The sequence below is a fragment of the Thyridium curvatum genome (assembly GCF_004353045.1).
Source record: "Thyridium curvatum strain D216 chromosome Unknown NODE_77_length_194619_cov_74.347017, whole genome shotgun sequence".
Taxonomy (NCBI): domain Eukaryota; kingdom Fungi; phylum Ascomycota; class Sordariomycetes; order Thyridiales; family Thyridiaceae; genus Thyridium; species Thyridium curvatum.
Genome location: NW_022156832.1, coordinates 130,761 through 148,331, shown reverse-complemented (window position 1 = coordinate 148,331; position 17,571 = coordinate 130,761). Strand labels below are relative to the sequence as shown.

Sequence of the window (17,571 nt, the reverse complement as noted above, 5' to 3'; positions counted from 1 at the left end):
TCAGTCTATGAATAAATCTGAATTTGAATACAAACACCACTCTTGTCCCATATCACATCACTGCTTAGAGCAGACATAATATACTCTTCTATTTTTAATAGCCTACGAGGTAGTCCAGATCACTCTTGGATGGCCACAGGTTGTCTATCTATCACTGCCTGGGGTATTTGATAACACCTAGTTGTTGTACGAGACAGCAAACACCTTGAAGCGCTCTTTAGAACAGCCGCCAAACTTTACGGTCCCTGGGCTGCTGTTTCCAGAGGCCAGAAGACTGACGAAGGCTTTATGAGAGCCAACTGCGACACTGTATGACGAGCCAGCGGCCTGATAAGAGATGGTGAACTTCTGTGCCTTGGAGATATCCGGAGTCAAGGTGCCCAGGGCAAGGGACGACAGGTACTTCTTGTCCACCGCAGACTGGATCAGGAACACTTCGCTCTCGCTCTCAACTCCCTGGACGTGAATGATCCACCTCTGGCGGATGTTCTCGTGTGCTTGAGTGGCGGGGCTGGCGACAACTCGCTCCCCATCTGGGTTGGTCAGAGCGAGACCCGACATCTCAAAGGTGAGATAGCGGCCCTCCGTCAGGCGACCACGGACCTCCTTGAAGCCCTCCTCGGGGAGCTGAGTGAGGTTCTGATTCATGTTGTCGGCGCCATACGGAACGGGGGGCCGGGCAGTCTTGTGATCGGAAACGCACTTGGCAGTGCCTATGTACGGGCCGCTCAAGGAACCCAGCGTGAAGTTACCGGAATAAGCGTCCGGTGTATCTGCTTCCATCAATGGTGGGTCGACGTCCGAGATATGAGGAATTGAGTAATCCGGCTGCGACATACAATTGTCAGATCACATGGCGTAGTAGAGAAGGAGGGACTAGGTTGATGCTCACGTTGTCAAAGTCAAAGGCATTGACCAGATCAGAGATATGGCTTCGGCGCCAAGGGGTCAGCTCCTTACTCTGAACGCCGGAATAACCGTTCGCGGCAGCCCACTGCTCGACGAAGCGGATGTGCGAGCTGTGGTCCGAGTGCTCCGTGAAAACCTTGCCGCCGCGAGTCCAGGGAGAGATGATATAGCTAGGGACGCGGAATCCTGTGGTATTGTGAGTAAATGGTTCCGAGTGCGAGCGCGAGCTCAAGGATCTGCAAAGACTCACCTGGGCCTACTGGAGTATAGCCGTATCTCTTGTACGGATCCTCGAGCCACTCGCCTGCTGTTCCTTTAGGAGCAACAATCGGCAGTACATGGTCACTCCAGCCACCGATTTCTGAGCAGCAACACGTAATTGTAGTTAGTCATGGAGACCTTACCAAAGACCAATGTGCTGTTTCACACCCAAAGATCGGACTAAACTTACCGTCGTAGTTGATAAACAGTGCCGTGTTCTTGTAGGCGGCGCCAGATGTGACAGCGTCAACGACCTGCTTCTGCAGCCAAGCGCCTCCGCTAGGCAGGTGGGGAGGATGCTCAGAGAGTTCGGCGGGGCCGACGATATAGCTGACTTGAGGCAAGGTCCCGTCCTTCGCGCGCTCATAAAACGCATTGAGACCGCCATACGAGTTGCCCTTCTCTCTGAGAGCAGAACCGTTTGGCGCATTCTGGTACTGCACAAAGTAGGCAAGCATGTTGTCCTCAAAGTTGTCGAAGTCTTGGAAGACTTGCCAGCTGATTCCAGCCTCTTCCAGATATTCCGGGAATGTCTTCCACGTGAACGGGTAGCAGTTAAAACCCGGTGCCTCACAGCCTGCCTCAATTTAGCGGACTCCACAACACAAGACTCTCAGAGAGACCTAATTGACTTACCAGGAGTGGCATTGTTGTCCAGAATCATGCCTCCGCTTCCGTCTGGGTTGGTTGGGGTACCTGGGACGTTGACTGTACCGCTCATCCAGTGAATACGGTTGGGATCCGTGGCAGCAAGGATAGATTCCTGTACAAGGGAATGTTGTAAGTAAACATGGAGATTTCGTGAAACCTCTAAGAGTTAGACTCCACACATCCACATCTGATACTTACTGTGTACATGTCTTGGACTGTCCACCCATCCGCGATGTCCCAGTGAACCGGGATGTCCTTTCTCTTAAAGTATCCGTGGCTGAATGGTGTATTCTTTTCAACCCACATGTCGTTCAGGCCACCGTTCCAAGCATCATGGTTGCCCTGCCAGCTGTTACTACCAGCAGTGATGCACTGGGTGGCATCATCCCATTCGCCGCCGAGGTAGTTTATGTACCAGGGCTTGAGAACGTCTGCAGCAGAGGACTGGGATTTCGCAACAAGTCTGAAGCATTGTCAGTGTCCATGAAACAACAACTCAGACGGGTAAGGGTACCGCACTGTTCAAGCACATTGTGGCCATCAGGGTTGACTTGGACATTAGGGTCAGCAAAGTTGCGAGTGCCTGCCATCGTGCCAAAGTACTACAATTTTCATCTTGATCAGAATCGCTCATTACGCCGGAAGAGGGTATAGTCACATGATTGAAGGACCTGTTCTCCTGCATGAACAAGACGATATGCTTGATGTCCTTGAGCGAGCCGGCGGCAGTCGCCGAAGCCGCAAGGGCGACGAAAGCCGTGGCGTAGCGATTGACTGACCGCATCGTGCTGTGCTTCTTGTGAGAGCACTAGAGCCGCCTATTGACAGAAAACACCCAAAAGACGAGCGAGATGCCTGCCATTAAATGAGGATCCGCGGACATTTCGGCACCGTACGTACGGCGCAGAGGTGGGTCGTGCAGCGGTGCTCCAGTTCCGGCACCCTTGCTCTCCAGCTAGCCATGTTGATCACTCACGGTGACGGACCTCGCTGTACGAGGTCGGTCGAGACACAGTAGCAATGAGGCACGTGGGCAGGGTCTTGGCAGGACTTCCGTAGCTTCTCGTAGCTAACGTGATGCAGTATGGGTTGAATCCACCCCTCAACTTTCAACCTACCAGATTGCCCGGATTTGACAATTGCAACATTTCATCTGGCAGCACGTGGTAGTCCTGGAGTGCCGCCTCGTTTGAGGCAATGATCCGGTATGTCAGATGTGCTCTGGAGTTGTCGTTATTTTGCAAGGATATGCGGTTTGCGAGCGTGAAGGGTTCCATCAAGCTTTACCAAGACCTGCCAAGAAGGTTCTAGCGGGGATGCAAAAACAAGGTCTCGCATCAATAGAAAGGACTGTGCCTCACGCTTGATATGCACGAAAGTCACTTAGCGTCGACATCAGATGAGCGCTGTGCTGCGAGGGGGAGAATTTGGTGCGTTCTGATCATTGCTTCATTTGAATTACGGGCATGCCTACTGGAGGCCAAGTCCAATCAAACCTCAACGTGCCTGAGGAGTGGTCCCGCACACCACCCGGCGTATTCCCCTGGTAGCCCCAACCCACATGTACAGGTCTGGAGATGATAGACAAGTGCGGATGACGGGAATACAGAAACTGTTAGCTTTGCATTTGACAGGCCCGTGATTGAATTTCTCTTTACAAAAATTCTTTGTTGAAAAATACCTGTTAGTCATCGCTTGACTCCCAAAGTTCAATTGCCCTTGATCCTCACCTATCTAGGCGTGTTGAGCATCAGTCGGCCATCAAGCTCCAGCCTGGCACCACCCCAGCATTCGAGGCAATGCTTCAGTGCCAGCAAGATACTTGGGTTTGAAAGCATGGGAGAGCCTCCCAGGAGGATCGTGTCTTTGATTGGCGCTGTCTTGCTATTGGCTGCCGTCCTTCTCACGCTGCACAACGTCTACTACACCTCACCGGCGCGACCTTGGCCCGATGTCTTCCTCCGCCCCGACGTCGGAGGTCATCTTTCGGATACTGGGCGGGGGCGGCTAGGGATAACCGAAGAGCAACTCTGGGAAGACCGGAACGGGCTACGCACCATCTTGTCTCCGGAACACCACATACATCGCGAGGCATCTACCATCAGGCTCAGGTGGAATATCACAATAGCTGACCTCGCCCCGGATGGCGTCAGGAAGCAGGTCTATCTCATCAATGGTATGTCGACCAGCTAACCGCCTATACACACTTGGCTAACTCCTGCGCAGGGCAGTTCCCGGGGCCGACTATCGAAGCCCGGTCAGGTGACGAGCTTGAGATAGAGGTCATAAACTCCGCAGATAATGATGAGGGCATATCTATTCATTGGCACGGCTTATCTATCAAAGGTTCGTCTCTGATCGAGCAACATCACTGGCCTCCTCCATTGGCGTAACCTTGAAACAATACTTACTGAGTGCTTGTAGGTGCTAATGAAATGGACGGAGTTATTGGCCTGACCCAGTGTGAGATCAGTAAAGGTCAAACATTTGTCTACAAGTTTCGCATCCAGGAGACTGAGTCTGGAACCTTTTGGTACGTTATTCGCTGCTACGATAGATATTCACCCTTAGACTCTAAGTTCTATCCTGTCTAGGTACCATGCGCATTCAAGTGTGCACCTTGCGGATGGACTGTATGGTGGCATCGTTGTACACAGACCCGTGGGCTCTTCAGGCTCCCATAAGCGCATCCAGCAAGACTATGATGCCGATCAACTCCTCCTTATCGGGGACTGGTACCATAGAAAGGCGCAGTCGGTGCTGGACTGGTATGAAGATACTCAACATTTCGGGTTTGAGGTGAGCGTATATCTTGTCCCAAGAGGAGAGGTAGATCCAACTAACACAGGTATCATGAACTAGCCAGCACCAGATTCTATTCTGATAAATGGAAGAGGCCATTTTAACTGCTCAATGGCTGTTAAGGCTTTTCCGGTCGAATGTGGTATTGTCGACAGACCGCAGCTGAAATTGTATGGCACAAGGACTAGGCTACGAATCATCAATACCGGGTAAGCTTCACCAGAGATTCAACTTTAGCTCTACATTTGCTAACACACCATCATAAAGAGCCCTCGCTGGGTACAATATTGCTGTCCCTGGTGCGAGACTGGATCTTATCGAGATCGATGGTGGGAACACTGTCGTAGACTCAACGCCATCCGAGTCACTAGGTGTGCTCTATCCTGGCGAGAGAATGGATATCATTGCGCAACAGCAGCCGCAAGCAACCACTGAAGGCACATTTATTGTTGCCCTTGACAGAGAGTGAGTCTATGCACTTCACTCGAGCAACCGCGAGGACATCATCTAACACATCCGCAGAAATCTGAAATTCAAGAACTTTGCTCTTACGCCAACCCAGACTTTCTCGCTCACTTGGGACTCAGCCACCGGCAGCACTTCCCCGAACTATAATAGCGATGCATCGAGCGTCGCTAAACACATCAACCTAGCAGACGCCCATGGCTCTGTACCATCAGAAATGCCACTCGCGACAACAGACGTTGCAGTATTCTACACCAGACTAGAGATACTGGCTTTTCACGAAAACGCACCTTTGGGAGTGGTGAACCACTCTTCCTGGTTCGTCGAAGACGCAAACGCCGCCCCGTTGCTGGGAAAAGATCGACATGAGTGGGCAACCACAATTACTCCGCCAGCTGTGTTTGGTGACCTCGAGATGCAGAGAGATGTGCCTTGGTATCGGCAATCCGGACCTGACCGGTGGATGGACATTGTAGTCAACAACCTTGACGAGAAAGGTCATCCATTTCATCTTGTAAGCCACCTCATTTGACTATGAACTTAAAGATTAGAGACATTCTTTCCTGACCTTCCCTGCAGCATGGTCACCAGTTCTATGTGGTGTCGTCACACATGTCGGCTGAGGGTCAATACGGAGCATACAACCCATTCGGCTCAAAGTCGGAGCCAGGCGGGAAGTTCAATCTCGACAGTCCGGTCCGAAAGGATACAGTCTATGTACCGAGGATGGGATATGTTGTGCTGAGAGTCAGAATGGACAATGAGGGTTTATGGATGCTGCATTGCCATTCCCTCTGGCATCACGGGGCAGGCATGGGAATCGCACTCCAAATTGGCGAACCCGCCTCGATTCACGCCAAGAACAAGGCAAAAGAGCTATGTAGAGCTTGAAGTTGAGAAATTCTGAACAGCTATTTGGTTGGCTAAACCTCAGAGCCCGGTTGATGCTCCAACTCTAACTCATTGCTGGCCAAGCAGCAGGCCTCTGGCTCTCAACTTCTGTAAGCACTGGCTTCATCGTCTTGGACGATCCGGGAACGACAAGTTCGCTGCCCGCCTAAGCCTTACTGTGTTTTCACCCGTAACATTAGGATCGGCACCCAAGAAGTTCATGGGAAAGCCCTGATCGAAGGGCTTCACACTCTCGAGGTATTTGACCTGATCAGCGGTCAATTTGATGCTGAGAGCTTGGATGTTGTCCTGCAAGTGCTCGACCTTGCGTCCTCCGACGAGAGGAAATACTCGGGGAGCCTTGGCGATGACATAGGCCAGTGCGATCGCGGTGACGGATTCGATGCCGTGCTCGGATGCCACTTTCGCCAACGCCTCGCTGATGCGGACCTCATCCTCTGTCTGTGTGACTTTCTTGCCGGGGTTTCCCAGCTGTCGAAGACCTTCGCCCCTAGCCTCGCGCTCCTTGAGCGCCTTCTTGGTCTGGAATTTCCCGCCTCCCAGCACATCCCAGGGCATCAGGGCCATGCCAAAGTGGCGTGCCATGGGGATGATGTCCCTTTCAAAATCCCGGATCATAAGGTTCCACCTTCCCTGATAGATGCTGAAGGGGGTCTTGCCGTGGTCGACTGCATACGTATTCGCGGCCGCCACCCACCAGGCAGGCGTGTCTGAGACGCCGAGATACATGACCTTGCCCTGCTCGACGAGCATGTGCAAGCTGTCCATCACCTCCTTCGTAGACGTGCTGAAGTCCCACCAGTGCATAAACAAGACGTCGATATAGTCGGTCTGCAACTTCTTCAACGAGTCCCGGACAGACATGTGAAGACTGCGGCGGTGGTTGCCGGCGTGGTTGACTGCGGTCCCCATCCCCGTCTCCCAACCGCGGTAGTCATTCGTGTACTTGGTAGAGATGACCAGCTGATCGCGATTGCCCCGGAGCCGCATCCACTCCCCAATCCAAGTCTCACTGTCCTCGTCCTGGTAGTTATTGGCGGTGTCGATGAAATTGCCTCCAGCCTTGCAATAGGCGTCAAGAAGCTTGAAGGACTGCTCCTTGTTCATACTGCCGAGGTCTTCAGCCCACTTCTCGCCAATCGACATCGCGCCCAGCACGAGAGGCGACACACGAATGCCGGCGGTGGTCGACAGCACCTGCATCCGGCCCAGCTCAGTGGCTGGCTCGGGGACTGTATCGTAGACACCCATGCTGACTGATCCGATGCTTTCTGGTCGTCGATGAGGACTTGAATGGTGGAGTTGTGTTCAATGTACGAACAACAGGAGAGAAGAGTACTGATGTCCACTGCTTAAGTATTGACCTTTGTCGGCGATATACTTGATGATCGGTGATAAGTGTGAAGGCAACGATCAATTACTGTTTATCTCCGTTTAGCAGGATGCATCCTCGAAGGTCTCTCACAGAAATCATGAATGCCTTCAAGCACCAAGAGACGACAGGGCCATTTCCCTGCGGTCTTAAAACAGGAATGTCGGACTTTACGGTGATTGGGTGCTAAAGGCCTCGCTGAAGCTGACTGGGTGGGGTCATAATGTGGGTTTCTGGTGAAATCAGAGTAATTAATCCTTTTGCGGAATTTAGCTAATCTGGACGCTTCGTGTTAACTGACTTTACGATCAACACGCCCGCATACGCCCGGTCTTGTAATGACCATTGCGTACCCCACACCAGCAATTGAAAAGCAGTGATCATATTGTGACTTCATCCTTGGAAAAAGCATATGTATTGTAGAGCCCCAGCGGCCATCAGCCAATTGCTCGCGAACAGGCCCAAGACTGCCAGCAGTGCATGCGTCACGTAGGATCGACATCGACAAATTGGATGGAAACCAAATGTAGAGGACACGAAAGTTGCGTCATGTTGGTTCAATATTGAATTTTGCCTAAGATCCTTGTCCCATGTCAAAACAGTCTTGCTACCTCAATCCAACCTAAAAGCCTGCCACTCGCTTGGCTGCGTTGAAAACTTTGCTGATCGTGCCATGTCCCTGCTTATGATCCGCGACTGTCTTCGATGGCTCTTGTGTACGGGAAAGGACATGCTCCCAGCAAGAGTCGTCAAAATCATTTTGACAAGCTTCACACCGTTGCATCTGCATGTTCCGGTCGTCCAAGTGATCTCTATCGACTGCCTTGTCCAGCATATAACCCTCTTGCCAGTCCTCTTCGGTCTCCCACCCATCCTCTTCGCTGGACGAATGCTCAGTCTCCCAGCCTTCGTCGTCACCTGTGTGTTGATGGTTCGGTCTGTCATCATTGCCACCTGAATCGCTATCGATTGCAAAGCCAGTATCAGATGTCTGATATTTCGAGTTCCTCAAGGCTGTCATACAAACATTGAGAATACGCAAGTTGTGTGACTGTGCATGTTGGGCGAATTCTTTCCAGTGAGGGTCATCGTTCTTGGGCGACACAGACCAAAGAGCATCTAGAATGATAGTAAGTGTATCGAGCATGAAAGCCCTTATGTGTAAAAGCTTTTGGAATTTTTGCCGAATCCATGGAGGCTCCTTCCCGTAATAATCGTGCTCTGTTAAGAGGCTAAAAGCAGAGCCCCCAGAGTGAATCGTGGTGTGGATGGCATCAATGTACAGAGACCTTCCAAGCTCTGCGGTAGTTGAGAACACACCATGATCCAGTAACAGCCGGAGAAGCTTTGTCTTTGAATCGAGATGGCTTTGGAGCTCCTTCGCGTGACTGATGACTAGGAATTTCAACCTCATCTTTTCAGTCTCCTTCCACTCACAGAAACCAAAGCCGACAACTTCAGAGCAAGGTAGAATGTTGCAAAGCTCTTGTAGTTGGCGTTCATCCCATGATAACAGCCAGTCACTTTGGGACAGAATTGCCCGCAAGATAACAGGGTGAACAAGGTAAGAATAATAGATATTATCCTGCCACCGGCCCAAAGATCCAGGAAAGCTCTCTGCTCCGTAGTCACCTTCCCGAGTCACTTTTATGAGCGCGGAGCACGCGCAGAAAGGGTCTTGTTCCGCGTATCGCAGCACCCTATGCGTGAGAAACTGAAAGTCATCGCTAAGCGCTTCAATGAGCTCGAAGTCTTCACGAAAGTTGTCGAGCAGAGCACCGATCGCAGATCTAGAAAGTCAGATTTCAGAAGCAAGACATGCTTCATTGTATCGACTTACAGATCCTCGTCATCCAGCGTCCCTCCATCTACACCAGCATCGAGAAACTGATCCACAATTGCAACCATCTTCTTTAGGCCCTCTTGAGCAACAGCTCTTGGTGCCCATCTGTATGCGGTTGAATTGCTCTAGAATTCCAATTAGACTGGAAGAAGACTCGCGTTTTCCAAGTCCTTACCGCAATGGTATAGTGCAATAAATTCCGGCCGTCCTCGCTGACATCAAATGGTGATGCGCGGCCAAGGTCGAATAATGAACGAATAGCGGCTAAATCCAAAGCCTTGCAAGCTGTCACAATCTCAGACTTTTCCGGGATGACGTTTATAGTTCGCATCGAGAATGCTGGCTTCGGTTGCGAAATTTCCCCCATAAGTTTACCGGTGATATATTTCAGAATGACGCCAGTTCCAAACATCCAGAAAGCTGGTACGTACACAACGGTGGTGTGTGATACCTCTTTCTGTGATTTCTGGACATCTAGCGAGACGTTCCCCGAATACGTGGTCGTGGTAGTGGTAATGATGATTTTCCCGAAAAGACTGATCCGAGAGAAAGTACGGCGGGTTGAAGTAGAAGAGACCTTTCTCCATTGCGAGGTCCACTCGCTTTCAAGACGTGACTGTCTTGCAGGTCTCTGAAGGTCGGAAGTATTCGCCTCCGTACGCGATTCTCGTTCCAGTGTCCCAACGGCATGAGAAGCCTTTCGAGACGAGCCGGCACGAGCATCGCTCAGGTCTGGGAATGCTTGTCGTAGTTCTTTTCTGATATTCCGGGATACTATGCCATCTAAATCATTGCTTAGGTCGGCAAATAGTTCAGTTTGCCGATTCATTGCCTTATTCAACAGATCCAGTGTGACAGACTCCGATCTGTTTGATTCCACTCGGATATGCTGTGTTTCCGAAACCATGGTCGCCATTATTGCGTTCATATGCAATGTTGTGGTCGAGATGTCGCTGCAGGTGGCGTTTAAAGTTGATGCCCTTGCTTCGAGACTTGCCAATACAGTTCGAAGATCAGAAATGGGCGGCTCGAGTGCCTCTTGTTTCAGCAAAATCTCCGAAATGGAGGGCTCCATCCTCTGTAGCAAGCTTAATTGTTCAGACTGAGATCTCCTGTTGATGGTTAGCACAGTCTTATCGACAAGAGAGGCGGAATGGAACAGCGTAGTCTTGCCTTGTCGCATTTGAGCAGCATTGCAATAACATGCTTTTGGCCCTCTCCAAACTACCGAGATGCTTCGAGATTTCCGGTTCCGTCAATGCTGCGCGGAATTGCTTCCACCTTCTTGTTGCCTTGGCCGTGTTGGGTGGCAGCTCTAGCTTCCGCACAACTTCCGTGAGTTCATGAATCGTCTTGGCGCAGAACTCCAGTTCCAGAGCCATATCCGGAGCTTCGCTCGCATAAGCAGACTATACCTCCTTAAGAAGCGCTGTCAGGATCAGGAGCTCCTCTGAAATCCTCCCGATCACTTGGGGTGCATCCCTAAGATCTTTGAAAAATCTGTGGAGAAATGCTGAACCCTGCGCCAATTGTCCGACAAAGCCAACCATCGAGATGACGCCTGAGGCGACGCCCAAAGCCTCAGCCATTTTTCTGCGGAGATGCTGGAAGAAACGATCTCAAATAAGTACCAGCAGCCGTTCTTGTTAAGGATAGCACAAATCAGGTCTCAGGTGTGTGCAGCTTGAATGGGAAGCTCAACAGTTTGAGATCGTTGAGAATGAGAGAGATTGAAAAAAAAAATGGAAGTAGGAGTAAATTGGTGCCTGATGTGGTCTGAAAATCTGCCTTGGGAAGAGAAAGTATTGGCAGTGGCGTGGCCCCCTGCTCGGGCTGCAGCATCCTTTCAACCAATGGCGATGGAATCGAGAACGACGCTGAAACAACGAGGTGTAATACATCTGCACCTCAGTCACCTAGTCACTGCCAGAAATCTGGGCAGAATCTTTCCCTCGGTTCGACGCCCTTGAAGAAGGAGGGCACATACACTTCCCTAGGGATCTGATGACGCTGACTACCAATGCATCATGGCCGGTGGTTCAAGGTATCTTATTCTTTCACCGCTTTTCGTGTCTTCTTCTACTGTCCCTTAATATGTTTCACATATCAAGATCCAAGCGAGAATTTGTCAGTCCTGAAGGAATGCTGTATTCCTCCTGCATCAGTTCCCATGGGTCCTGTAGGCTGGGTGACAACTCTGCTATGAAGTCGGGCGTAGTCGGAGTTTTGTGGGGATTCTCTACGGCAGCCCGGGATGATGCGCGGTTCATTCATGCGGGGTTGGTCACGTATGTCAGTTCATACCACTTGTAAAGCGAATTCAACACGCCCGAGTCCAAAGTTTCGGCTCAATGTGCTATGCAATCTTCCTTATTAGTGTTTGGTTCCTTTGAAATATAAAATCATGCAACTCAGGCTTGCTGCTGAGACAGAACCGCCCGATTCCGCCGGCACTACGCAGCGCAAATCTCCCATCGTGGGCGGCGGCCGCAATGCAAAGTATCGCTTCACCGTGCTCGCAGACGGCCTCCTGCGCTACGAGTGGGCGCCAGACGGCCACTTCGAAGACCGGCCCTCGGTGTTCGCCACCCAGCGGGACAAGTGCCCGACGCCGGAGTTCCGCGTGGCCGAGACGGACGACACCCTCGAGATCGCCACCGCGCGCTTCCGCCTCACCTACGACAAGCAAGAGTTCAGCCCGGGAGGCCTCTTCGCCGTCGTGAAGAACCACACGCAGAAGACGTGGCGGTACGGCGAGCCGCCGTCGCCGGGCGAGAACCTCGGCGGCACGGCGCGCACGCTCGACGGCGCCGACGGCGCCGTGGACATGGGCCTCGGCGTCGCGTCGCGCCGGGGCCACGCCGCGATCGACGACTCGCACACGATGCTCTTCGACGACGAGGGGCGGCCCGCCACGCGCCGCCCGGGCCCGGGCCGCGTCGACGGCTACCTGTTCGCCTACGGGTCCGACTACCGCGCCGCCGTGCGGGCGCTGTACGCCGTCTCGGGCCCGGCGCCGCTGCTGCCGCGCTGGGCGCTGGGCAACTGGTGGAGCAGGTACTACCCGTACACCGCGGCGGGGTACCTCGCGCTCGTGGACCGGTTCCGGGCCGAGGGGGTCCCGCTGTCGGTCGCGGTGCTCGACATGGACTGGCACATCGCCGGCGGGGACCCGCGCGTGAGGCGCTCCGGCGCCAGCGGGTGGACGGGCTACACGTGGAACCGGGAGCTGATCCCGGACCCGCCCGCGTTCCTCGGCGCGCTGCACGACCGCGGGCTCAGGACTACGCTCAACGACCACCCCGCGGACGGCGTCTACCCGTTCGAAGACCTGTACGAGCGATTTGCAAAGGCTACGGGCCGCGACCCGTCCGAGAAGGAGCCCATCCCGTTCGACGCCACGGACCGGCGGTACCTCGATGCGTACTTCGACGTGCTCATCGCGTCCCTGGAGAAGGACGGCATGGACTTCGTCTGGATCGACTGGCAGCAGGGGCCCTACTCGCGGCTCAGGGGCGTCGACCCGCTCTGGGTGCTCAACCACTTCCACTACGCCCACAACGCGCAGAGTCACAAGGGCCAGCACCGCCAGCACGAGCAGCCGCTCATCCTCTCGCGGTACGCGGGGCCCGGCAGCCACCGCTACCCGGTGGGCTTCTCGGGCGACACGCGCGTGACCTGGGCCAGCCTGGCCTTCCAGCCCGAGTTCACGGCGACGGCGGCCAACGTCGGCTACGGGTGGTGGAGCCACGACGTGGGCGGGCACATCGGCGGCGCCAAGGACGCCGAGCTGCTGGCCCGCTGGGTCCAGCTCGGCGCCTTCTCGCCCGTCGCGCGGCTGCACTCGACCAGCTCGCCGTGGGTCGCCAAGGAGCCCTGGCGGCTGCCGCGCGGCGACGCCCGGGCCGCGGTCGCGGGGTTCATGCGCCTCCGGCACCGCCTGCTGCCGTACCTGTACACCATGAACGCCCGGGCCGCGAGGACGGACGGCGCGGACGGCGAGCCGCTCGTCCAGCCGATGTACTGGGACTACCCGGACTGCGAGGAGGCGTACCGGTACAGGCAGCAGTACCTCTTCGGGTCCGAGATGATCGTCGTGCCCATCGTGTCGCCGCAGGACCGGCGCGTGGGGTTGGGCAGGGCGAGGGGCTGGCTGCCGCCGGGCAAGTACGTTGACTTCTTCACGGGGGTGGCGTACCAGGGCGGCCGGGAGCTGTGGTTCTCTCGCACGCTGGAGACATATCCCGTTCTCTTGAGCCAAGGCTCGATAGTACCGCTTGACCGGGCGGAAACTCCGGAGTTCGGGGCCAGGAACCCAGATGGCCTCGAGGTTGTCATTGTCGTTGGGGCAGAGGGGATATTTGATCTTGTCGAGGATGACGAAGAGACTGGCGCGAGGATGACAACGACGATTTATATTGAACAGGACGAAGGTCTTATCGGCATCCGCCCAACGCTAGGAGTTCCTCAGGGGTCAAGGGCTTCCAGGATTAAGCGCCACTGGGCACTGCGACTGATAGGGTTCCGGGGGCAATCTGAACCTGTGGAAATCATGGTCGGTCTCGCTAAGCCGACACATGCGCAAACGTCCCAAGTGGCCAACGGTCTTGTCATCGACATCGGGTACAAGCTTCCAGAAGACAGTGTCGTGGTGTTCATGAGCGACGACCCACAGCTCGCGCCCAACAATGCGGTCTCGCTCGTTCGCGAAGTCGTGGACCGCGCAGAGGTAGAGTACGACCTCAAAGACGCCATCTGGAAGCTGTTTGAGAAGCCAGATACTCCTCGGTCCACGCAGATATCCGGGCTGGAGGCGATCGACATGAGCTCCGAGTTGCGGGTGGCGATTCTAGAGTGCCTGCTGGCTGATGCCTGCGAGTAACTAAATGGATGCAAGCCGTCAATGTATGTTCGCGCTGGTTGCTAGTTTTCACAGCATCGGCAGACGTATCGTGTTGCATCAGCAGCCAAATCTCTACTTTTTTTTATATTCAAGTCCGACAGCTATCAAACTCGTACACGGCCTGCGGAAGGTACCCTATGCAGCTAAGACGCGCTTCTCCATCGAGATGGTGCCATAAACAGCACGGCTCAATGGACGCAGCGCTTGAGATAGCATCCTTGGACAACTGCAGGTACAAACAGAGATGAAATGCAAACGCAGAAAAGGAGGAAAATGCCAGCAACGCCCTGCGCTATGCAAATAATGACCATGGGGTAGGGTAATGGGGGAACAAACAGGGGGAAACGGGCCTCGAGACCAATTTTGATAATATAAAACAGTGTAATCAGAATCCGGATGCTAGGTATTTTGGGGGGCAGGGAAAGGGTATGCGCAGGATTTCTCATTGCATCGTCTCATCGAGATTCAAATCGCATCACTCTCAAAGCTCGTCATCATCGTCGAGGTTGTCTGCGTCGTTCGTTTACGGTGTTCTCGGCTTCTTCCAGTAATATTGCTGCAGAGACCCCACACTGTTTAGTCCACTTTTACACCTCACCAAGAAAACGAAGACCAAAAAAAAAAAAAAGAAAGGGAGACATACCTTGTGCTGCTTCCGGCAGTTCCTGAGGCTCGGCTTGCGCAGGCCGTCGACGACGGCGGCGCGGCGCGACTCGTCGCCGTCGCGCTCGGGCACGTAGTAGTACTCGCTCTCGAGGGCCTTGCCGGCGGCGTCCTTGCCCTGGCGCGGGATGATGCCGACGCAGTCGGTCGTCTCGATGATGTGGCGCAGGCAGTCCTTGCTCAGGTCGCGCTTCTCCTCGGCGGGCAGGTTGTGCATGATGGCCGACAGGGGCACCGACGAGAGGCGCGAGAAGGCGAGCTGGTTGACGAGGTGGTTCGTGATGGTGGGCACGCTGATGTGCGCCGGGATGACCACCGCCGGGGCGGGCTCCGGGATCGGAGTGGGCTTGGAGGAGTCCGAGGTGGGCTTGCTGGGCGGGTCGTCGGATTCCAGGACTGACGCCAGGGCCCTGGTCGTGGAGGCGGCGACGATGGTGGATGGGTCGTGGCCGTGGGAGACGTTGCGGCTGGTCGGGGAGTGCCGCACATTGGGGCTCAGTGTGGAGAAGGAGGCGAGGCGGTTGGACAGGTTGGCACCGAAGGGGCCAAAGGAGTGGATGATGGGATCGTTCTCCTCGTTGGGGTCGTTCTCATCCTCCTCGGAGGACTGCAGATCGCTCAGGTCGCTCGAGAAGCTGTTTGTGATCTCGGTCATGAAGCTCGTGCCGGGGTCCTGCTCGACCTGCTTGGGCAGCTCCTGCTCGTCCGCACTCCCGTCCTCGTAGATCTGGATCTGGGCACCGGGCGAGTTCTCGCGCGTATCTGGCAGCAGTGCATGCAGGCTGGCCGCAGACCCGTGCGAGTTGTTGGCCGGCGTGGGCGACTCTGGGGATGCGATGCGGGTGTTCCTCCGCAGCGGGCTAGACTGCAGCAGCCCGGAGCCCCCAGTGTTGCCCGTCGTCCTCGGAGCACGAGGCGAGTCGTCCCAGGACGAGTCGGACAGGTTGGCCAGCGACTCCTGCCTCTCCTTCTTGGGCCAGTGGATCCGCACCCTCGCGTCCTGCACGTCCATCATGATCTCGGCGTTCTCCGTCTCGCTCGTGAAGGTGTCGCCCTTGGCGAGCTCCCACGTCCGGCCCTGGCAGTGCAGCTTCAGCCCGTTCCAGCCGTTGCACATGATCTCGACCTTGTTGAGCTCGAGCGGGCTCGAGGCCGGGATGTAGCGCGCCTTGACGTGCACGCGGCTGATGAGCCGGTTGGCGGAGAGCTGGTAGTGGGACGAGTTGCTCGAGCGGCCCATCAGGAGGGTCTCGCCGTTCTCGTTGAGCTCGATGGAGGGCACGGCCGAGAGCGGGGCGCGTTCCGTGGTGTTGGACGGCGCCCGGGCGAGCGCAGGTCGCGCTCTGACGCGTGGCGGGGACGAGGACAGGATGCCCGTGCTGGACGTCGGGACGGGAGTCGGGTACTTGAGGTACGCATTTGCCCCTAATGAGCCGGCCCGTGCCTGTCGCTTGAGCGGTCGAGGGAGCCCTGGTGAGGAGGAGAGAGGCTCGAATGGCGGGAGTAGAGATGGAGCAGGGCGTTTTACGCCGGCTGTGGAGGGCAGCGTAGGCTCGGTGGCCTTGCTACCGGGAGACGAGTCCATTATTGCAGTGCTTTTTGCATGTCAATGTCGACCAAAAAAAAGAAAATCGAATTCTGAATTATATCAATTTGTCCCGGCCTCCAAAAATGGCCTCGGCGGTCGAGTTCTGAGGTGACGTGACTGGGTATAATATCTCGCGTGTTGTCGTGGAATTTGATGGGGTCGCGCGTCTCGTCTCGTCTCAATTTACGCGGCTCGTCCAATCATCGAGAACACCCGTGTCCGCAATCACATGTAAGTGGGAGAGAGAGAGAGAGAGAGAGAGACCAATGATCAGATCCAGAAGATGGGAAAGGACTGTATCGTAAATTGGCAAGCTCGAAGAGAGAGAGCAGGACAGTCCAAGAGAAAAAAGAATCGACAAGGCAAAGAAGGCCTGGTGGAAGGAGGCCCGGAGGCGTGGGTGGGGGGACCAAGATGGTATTTAACGGGACAAGAGCTTTCCAGCAAGGGCGTCGTGTGCTGGTCGCGGCCGTGTCGTGATTTTTGGGTCGCCAAAGCGCGTATCTGGCTTGGTCTGGCTTGGTCTGATGGTTTGGTGTGGAGCGCAGCGTTTATTAGCTGCTTAGGCGAGCCTCTGCCAGCACCAAGGTGGTCCGGGCACAGCACGCCTGGGCATGCTTTAGCGAGGCCGCGCCCCCCCAAAAGGGCCCCGAGGGAGGCTGGGTTACAGGGAGCACGCGCCCGTTCTAGCGGCCCTGAAGAATGCAACACAGGTGCTGGGGGCTGCTAAAGTGGTCGGAACATGACGTACAGCTAGAAGTCCTCGTGTTTACCTATTATGAGTCCATGCCCTCCATCTTCGTCGACCATCCAATGCTGATTTGCCTGTGACGGGCGAGGATCACGACAACTATGGTTCTTTCTTGGTATTATACTTCTGTCCAGAACACATTTTGAACAACCAAGGTTTGTTCATTCTCAATGTTGCCGATTTGCTGCATCTGCAGCGCGTCATGCAAGTCGTCGCCAGCCTCCTTGAAATCGCGTCTTGAAGAGACCCCACTGGCTCCACGCACTGCCCGCCTGCACGCACTCTGACACAAGGAGCAGATTCTGCAGTCTTGGGTGTAGGAGGTAGGGCAGGGCATGACGATTAGCCGGTCGGATAGCCGTGGCTCTGGTATGTCATCACGAGGGGCCGATGTCCTTGGAGTTTCTCCTGTCATCCATAGATGCTGAAAGCTGGGACTGAATGGCTGCGA

General features: G+C 54.9%; 6 protein-coding genes across 6 annotated transcripts; 2 read left to right on the top strand and 4 right to left on the bottom strand.

Annotated features, from left to right (window-relative positions):
- Positions 1-177: 177 nt before the first annotated feature.
- E0L32_010028 (uncharacterized protein) lies at positions 178-2,605 on the bottom strand (the record flags this gene model as incomplete). The annotated part of the gene is made up of 7 exons (XM_031132601.1): positions 178-828; positions 893-1,095; positions 1,160-1,270; positions 1,361-1,747; positions 1,807-1,933; positions 2,020-2,284; positions 2,493-2,605. The coding sequence occupies 7 exons, from the start codon at positions 2,603-2,605 to the stop codon at positions 178-180; spliced, it is 1,857 nt and encodes a 618-aa protein (XP_030990252.1).
- Positions 2,606-3,657: 1,052 nt separating this feature from the next.
- Positions 3,658-5,639, top strand: E0L32_010027 (uncharacterized protein; the record flags this gene model as incomplete). Its single annotated transcript, XM_031132600.1, has 8 exons — positions 3,658-3,997; positions 4,048-4,167; positions 4,246-4,354; positions 4,416-4,620; positions 4,684-4,832; positions 4,891-5,088; positions 5,146-5,585; positions 5,635-5,639. The coding sequence occupies 8 exons, from the start codon at positions 3,658-3,660 to the stop codon at positions 5,637-5,639; spliced, it is 1,566 nt and encodes a 521-aa protein (XP_030990251.1).
- Positions 5,640-6,102: 463 nt separating this feature from the next.
- Positions 6,103-7,251, bottom strand: E0L32_010026 (uncharacterized protein; the record flags this gene model as incomplete). The annotated part of the gene is made up of 1 exon (XM_031132599.1): positions 6,103-7,251. The coding sequence occupies one exon, from the start codon at positions 7,249-7,251 to the stop codon at positions 6,103-6,105; it is 1,149 nt and encodes a 382-aa protein (XP_030990250.1).
- Positions 7,252-7,994: 743 nt separating this feature from the next.
- E0L32_010025 (uncharacterized protein) lies at positions 7,995-10,131 on the bottom strand (the record flags this gene model as incomplete). The annotated part of the gene is made up of 3 exons (XM_031132598.1): positions 7,995-9,162; positions 9,213-9,340; positions 9,391-10,131. The coding sequence occupies 3 exons, from the start codon at positions 10,129-10,131 to the stop codon at positions 7,995-7,997; spliced, it is 2,037 nt and encodes a 678-aa protein (XP_030990249.1).
- Positions 10,132-11,619: 1,488 nt separating this feature from the next.
- Positions 11,620-14,097, top strand: E0L32_010024 (uncharacterized protein; the record flags this gene model as incomplete). The annotated part of the gene is made up of 1 exon (XM_031132597.1): positions 11,620-14,097. One exon carries the CDS (start codon positions 11,620-11,622, stop codon positions 14,095-14,097), a length of 2,478 nt encoding a protein of 825 aa, XP_030990248.1.
- A 544-nt stretch (positions 14,098-14,641) lies between these two features.
- Positions 14,642-16,366, bottom strand: E0L32_010023 (uncharacterized protein; the record flags this gene model as incomplete). Its single annotated transcript, XM_031132595.1, has 2 exons — positions 14,642-14,674; positions 14,762-16,366. 2 exons carry the CDS (start codon positions 16,364-16,366, stop codon positions 14,642-14,644), a joined length of 1,638 nt encoding a protein of 545 aa, XP_030990247.1.
- Positions 16,367-17,571: the final 1,205 nt, after the last annotated feature.